The sequence below is a fragment of the Hordeum vulgare genome, chromosome 7H (assembly GCF_904849725.1).
Source record: "Hordeum vulgare subsp. vulgare chromosome 7H, MorexV3_pseudomolecules_assembly, whole genome shotgun sequence".
NCBI classification, from domain to species: Eukaryota; Viridiplantae; Streptophyta; class Magnoliopsida; order Poales; family Poaceae; genus Hordeum; species Hordeum vulgare.
This window is the reverse complement of record NC_058524.1, coordinates 89,626,781-89,633,151: the sequence shown is the minus strand read 5'-3', so window position 1 is coordinate 89,633,151 and position 6,371 is coordinate 89,626,781. Positions and strand designations below refer to the sequence as shown.

General features: G+C 44.2%; 1 protein-coding gene across 1 annotated transcript; it reads left to right on the top strand.

Moving 5' to 3' along the window:
- Nucleotides 1-295: 295 nt before the first annotated feature.
- LOC123408609 lies at nucleotides 296-5,032 on the top strand. The gene is made up of 3 exons (XM_045101674.1): nucleotides 296-789; nucleotides 1,212-1,438; nucleotides 4,180-5,032. The coding sequence occupies exons 1-3, from the start codon at nucleotides 483-485 to the stop codon at nucleotides 4,768-4,770; spliced, it is 1,125 nt and encodes a 374-aa protein (XP_044957609.1). The 5' UTR covers nucleotides 296-482; the 3' UTR covers nucleotides 4,771-5,032.
- The last annotated feature ends 1,339 nt before the right edge of the window (nucleotides 5,033-6,371 follow it).

Here is a 6,371-nt window from a genome sequence, read left to right as displayed (position 1 = left end):
TTCGTAGAAACGCATTTAACATTTTTTGCGATTTTTCACAGGCGCTCGCGGGGCATCATAATGAGCCGGCCCAGTTGAACACACCCTGTGCGATGGCGCGTCTGTTTGCCGCAAAACGCGGCAAATAGGAGCTCCCAGGTAGGAGTTCCGGTATAGGTCCGGCACTGACCCACATTGTCTGCTGGGCTACCAAACTCCAGGAAGCGGCCCGGCCCGAGAAAGTAGCCCGACCCATCAGATTTCTCTCCACTGCCTGACCCCTATATGACTTCCTTCTGGTAAGAGCGACACGAACCCTCGATTCTAGGGTTGCCTTTTTCTCCGTGCTGTACACAAAAGAAGAGCGGCGGCGGCGACCGACCGACCGACCGAGTGGGGAGTCTTCGATTGAGTTGGGAAAGATTCAGGAAAATCAGAGGAATCAGATTGTTGAACGACGCGAGGCTCAAGAGGAAGCTGTCGAGGCCGAGAGAGCAAAGCCAATGGCGGGTACAGACAAACCCAAGGCGAAGCCTCAAAAACCAGCCAAGGTAACGGCTGCGAGGATAGCAAAGATGATGGCTGAAGGGGCTGCGATGATTAGAAATATGACGCCTGAAGAAAGGGACATGATTATTGCCAAGTCAATGTCTGAAGAATCTGCCAGCAACGCCGACGAAGCTGCTGAGGCGAAAGAAGATGCAAATGAGTCTGAATGGGCACAATGCGAGGGAGAATTGTTCGCTGCCAAGTTCCGCTCTTTCTGGAACAAATACTACACTGACTGTGGTGCTACCTTCGAGCAAACCAGTAAGTTCCCTCCCCGCCCAATCACTTCTCTTGATTAATTCCCTTGTACGAACAACTTACTAGAAGGATCCATGCACACTTCCTTATGTTCTGCGTCACTCGTACATATTTGATATCAACTGCAGCACACACACCAAATCTAATCAACGGCTTTACTTACATGTGATCAAAACTGATATCCTTTAGTTTACCAACTGCTTTACTTACATGTGATCCACCTATACAACTGCTTTACTTACATGTGATCAACCTATGCAGCCTCTATATCCTTATATGTACGAACAATTTGCTACGAGGATCCATGCACACTTCCTTATATGTTGTGCGGTGACTCTCACGAATTTGATATTAATTGCAGCATACATCAATGGATCACAATTAGTTAGTAACTGCTTTATTTACATGTGATCAACTTTATGCAGCTTCAATCCCTGCCATGTGTCACACATACCCTGCTTCTGATTGCTCCACCAAGGCTATGGACACTCTGCAGATTATGTCAGTCAAAGTTACATCAATCAAAGATGGTTTGGGTTTGGACTGGCCATTGGAAGTGTTTGGTATCGTTGCTGCACGTGATGTCTTGGATCACAAGCGCAATATTATTTTCCACCGTCCAAGGACTGACTGCCAAATCATCACCCAGGATGTTTGTATTTAATTCTTCTCTCTTTGTTTTGTCTAACATCTCTGCATCATGTGCACCTTTTTCTGCTAATTGGCATGCATTTTATTTTCTGCATTTGCCGTTGCCAGATTCAGCGATTCAAGCAACTAGTCGATTGCTCGTGCGTTGCCACGAAAAAAAACAATAAGCGTCATAGTGGTTCTTAAGTTTTGATCTTGTATTTTTTTTTCCTGTGAAACTGTCGGTTTTCCATTGTAAAAGAAGTGGACAAAGGTTCAGGTAGAAAGTATAGAGCTTTTTCGATCATCTATTGACAAACATGATGTCTTCCTCCCTGCTCCTATTTGACAACAACTTCTATTGCAATAACAGCCAGTTGTTTTTAGAGGGTTTATGTTTGCTTTTGTCTCCAAGCATTGTCCTAGTTCCTTCTCATGTAGCTTGATCCTTTCAGTAGAGAAGGCCAAATGAGTTTTAAAACTTCACAAAAGTTCACATCTATGTACCTATAGCAACCAACCTCCATGTTTCCTGCAAATAAAAAGCATGCATAATAGCAAAGTCCCTAAATTAGGTAGGGTGTCTTGCAAAGCTACACACAACACTAATCACAAACAAATGAAACAAGAGGTTAAACTAAACCATATACAACTCAACCCAAGCTATCCTGTTAAGAACTTCATGTTGTACCTCGAAAATAGAGTAGTACTCAGATTGTAACTTGAACTTTTCCTCCAAGTGCCTGTCACAAAGCATGTAAACTTTTAAGCTATGTAGCAGCTACCTTAAAATTGAGCGTTCTATGATGATGCATATTTCATTTGTACCATGTTAGCTCATAAAGAAAACAGAGGAATAGGCTGATGGAGATCTGAAGATCAATACATAAGATATCAAAACAAACGTAGAATGTGTTCTAATATGGACAGGTGCCACGGCATGTCAAATGTATTTTCGCAAAAACTAAACTCTCTGCGAACAAATGTACTACACTCCTGGCAAAATTTCCTAAAGACCAATATTCCAACCAAGTAAAAGATGGAAGGAGCAATCCTTGCTTAGTCGCATTGTTGCTGGCTAAATTATTGAACCGAACAATCGAGCTTGACATGTGTATCGCTATGTTCAGATTACAAATCCATGTTAAGATAATCAAAATCAGTGAATGTCAATAAACAATGTAACCCAGGTTGTATTCAGTTCAGTTTTCACTTTTCAGGCCCCTGTTCAGTTCAGAACAAGGAGTGGCCCTAAAAGAATGGCACTCAGGTTGTCTTAATTATAGTAAAATCATGTTAAAACTTCTTACAAACCTAACAAGATCCGGACAACTACAATTTCCTTATCATTCTTCACTAAAAACGATTACAAATAAGGCTTATTTGTCCTTTCAGAATATCCTGCTCTTAAGCAGACAATGTAAAGATGGCCTAGACATGGCTAGAAATTTAAATGTTTTCAAGTAGTAGCAACTATCCATGGACAGTAAACCTGGGAATTAAACTAAATTTGTTTGATTCGCAAATCTCAGGCAGTAAGCAGAGCAGCACACAAAAAATGTACAAGTAGCCAATATCCCTAGGGAGTGAGCGTGGCCTAAATTTTGCACCCAAACAAATACCAACAGGAGTGAAGGAGAAAATCCCATCCTTGAGCGAGCATGGAGGGGTGCTCAGGTGTTGAGCACTCATGAGGAGCCAGTGCCACACTGCCACTACCACTCACCCCAAGATCCATCTGCAGCGGCGGCGGACACACATGATGGGGACGACGTTGTATAGATGTGATCTGGTAGGTCGGAGTTAGTGCTGGAGGTGGAGAGGCGGAGGAGGACAGCATACACACCTCATTGTGAGACGCGAAAGTGCAAAGGAAAGCAAAAAACGTCGCTGCCGTGGCTCTCCTGGACGCACTGCTCCTGATTCGGTTCTGGAATATGGATTCATCTCCGCCAGTTAGCATCGCCCCTCTGCGCCATCCGGATCTATGCCTCCATGAGGTCCTCGATCAGACAGTACATGCTCGCCATCGCCACTGCTCCATGGATCGGCCACCCATCAACATGTGATGGAGGAAGATACCCTCGATGACGAGTCTGTCACTCGCGATCTGAGTCCTCATCATACTCGCGATCTGAGTCGTAGTCGGAGTAGAGGCCCATTGAAGCTTTGACGGTAGCATTGGCGGAGGTGGACGAGCGGCGGTGATTTTCCTCCGGAGACCCTGGAGAGAGACAGGGAGTACGGGATCGGGGCAAGTAGTTTGGGAGGATGGAGACGTGAGATGTGTGTTGTTCATGGCTTTGTGTACTTGGTGTTGGTGGGTACCGGCAGTTTGTTTGTCGTGGGGATGGTTTCTTTGGCTATTTTTCTGCGAGGTGGGGGTATTGAACCGGTTCCTGGTTTATGGAGGGTTGGAAAAAAATCGATAGAAGAGCCGCCTGGTTTATGGAGGGTTGGAAAAAAATCGATAGAAGAGCCGCCTGGTTTATGGAGGGTTGGAAAAAATCGATGGAAGGGCTACCGGTAGGAGGGGGGATCGTACGAGGTCGAACCATCACGACGACGGAGATCCCCCTTTAATAGTAGAGATCATAAGCAACTTTTTATGCATTCACTACTGTCAGATTTAGTAATTCAAGTTATGATGTACTAGTTCCAGACTTCCAGTACATCTTGCCATTTTGCTTTTAAAAGTATAATAGATTAATTGTATTCTACTTCAGAGTTAATTTCAGTTATTTGTTGTTCTGCGACATGCAGGATTGCTACCTAGCACTGACAGGTCCTACCCGTGCTATTGCCGTGTCGGTGGATCCTTCGTACATTGAGGTTTCACTGAAAGTGAAGGGCACAACTGAAGCTGAGGATACAGATTTAAGCGATCTTGTTCTGATGTACAGAACTGGATGCTGTCCTGGAAGTGTTTTCCCTAGCAGGCTTAGCACGCTGGAAATTGAATTTCGCCACATTAATCGCTCGGTGGAGGCCACTGTCCATATAAAAGTCATTGGCGGGTCGTGGCCAGATGGTTTTCATGGTGAATTTAGTGCTGGCATCAGTAGTAGTGACGACCTGCAAGTCAAGTTACTTGACTTTGAAGATGGTGGATTGCCTGTGAATGCTGATGGCGAGATCAAACTCTCACGCCGAGTGGTCTCTGTTGGAGTTGAGAGTAACCTGAAGGTTTCTGTAAGGGCACGCCCAATTAACAAGGACCATGCTGCTGAGAGCAGCGAAGCAGTTTTGAAATGTCAGAGAGCCGGTACAAGCCCCTCGGGCATCAAGCTCAGTGTTGGTTCCTGTAATATGGAAGTTAGTGTTGCTTGGTCCTGTTTCCGTCGAGCGTGGTGACACGAAACTATTTTAACTCGATTAATTTAATCCATGAGTTATATAGTGGTGTAGCGTAGTGCATGCCAGAAACCTGTTCCAAGTTATGTAGTAGTGTTGTAGTGGTATTGTGGCATTTGGTCTAGTGGTGTATGCCAGAAACCTTCCGACTGTTGTTTTGTATTACTTCCTCCATTCTAAAATAAGTGTCGCTTATTTTGTACTCCCTCTGTACCTAAATAATTGTAATTGAAGAGAACTAGACTAGTTTTCTTAACTGTAATGATTTTGGTACAAAAGGACATGCCAAGCTTTTCTTCCTCCTGGCTGTAGCAACACAACCATGAATACGGCAGTCCAGTTACTTCTCCAGTGTCGTTGGTGTTGCCATCTGCAACGGGATCCTCCTTCCCAACACCATCCTCCTCCCTGTCAATGGTCTCATCACTGTCAAACGCATCCTCACCCAGCCGGGCATGGACGTCGCCGTCCTTGTCTGCAAGACCAATCTCCTTGCCGTAGCCGGACTCCATACTCTACTGGTCACACAACTGAGAGAGAAAAGAGAAGTGATGGATGGATGTTCACAGATCGTTGGTCATTTTATAGGAGAAGGAGCGCCAAGGGAACCTGATGCATGCATGATTGCTTTCACACAAAGAGAGAAGGAATGACATGCTTTCACACATGAGGAGGTGGACCGGTGGGGAAATAAACTGCATGCATGAGCGCTATGCATTCTCAAGGTGGGAACAAAGAAAAGAGAGGAAGTGGGTTGTACTCACTAGTAATGTCACTGCATGGATAAACGAGGAGCCGGGGAAGTAGTACTTCTCGAGTAGTACTAGGCGTTTGAAATAAACGAAGAGCAGTTAATTAGATTACGTCTAACATTTCAGGAATTCTTGGATTCTAAAAGTCGTCCTATGCACTTGGACGGAGGGAGTATAACTTTAAACTAAAATTGTAGTACTAATTTATTGAAATTTACTTTGTTTTTATGAAATAAAACCGACACTTACTTTGGGCGGAAGGAGTACTAGCTAATGATCGTACTGAAAAATATACTAATATGTTTAGTATTGCTGCAGTGTATGTATGGACAAGCCTAATTTCTCTTTGAGTTGTTGCCCTTGTGTTGACCATCACTGCTTTTGACGATCACCATTTGAAATAAATCCAGCCTTGTGTAACCGTGGTTCTGTTTGCGAGCCTCAGGTTGCGTCTCAACAGTGGTGGGATGAAGCTGCCGTTGTGCAGTTCTGTTCGCGGAGCCTACGGCCCATGCAGAAATCTGCTGTACTAAGAGTATCTTTAGCAGACACCGTGTTAACGCTATTCGTAAAACACATTTACGGTTCGCAGAAAAACAAGTTTGCGGGCTGGTGCGGACGAAGTTCGCAGAAAAACAGGTTTGCGGGCTGGTGCGGGCAAAGACAGAGACAGACCCCGTAAAACGAACATATATACAAGTAAATATACAAGTTAAAACAGACCCATGATACTATACAATAACAAACAATAATATACAAGTAAGATAAACACACAAGTAATAAAAAATATTATAAATATTTTTTTTAAAAGATTAGAACAAGACGCCCACCACGGTGGTGCCGGCGACG

What these genes read in the sequence shown, in the direction of transcription:
- LOC123408609 (XM_045101674.1), top strand. Translation starts at nt 483, where the DNA reads ATGGCGGGTACAGACAAACCCAAGGCGAAGCCTCAAAAACCAGCCAAG. An exon ending in TGCTACCTTCGAGCAAACCA is followed by an intron (nt 790 to 1,211) that starts GTAAGTTCCCTC and finishes AACTTTATGCAG; the next exon opens with CTTCAATCCCTGCCATGTGT. An exon ending in GCCAAATCATCACCCAGGAT is followed by an intron (nt 1,439 to 4,179) that starts GTTTGTATTTAA and finishes TGCGACATGCAG; the next exon opens with GATTGCTACCTAGCACTGAC.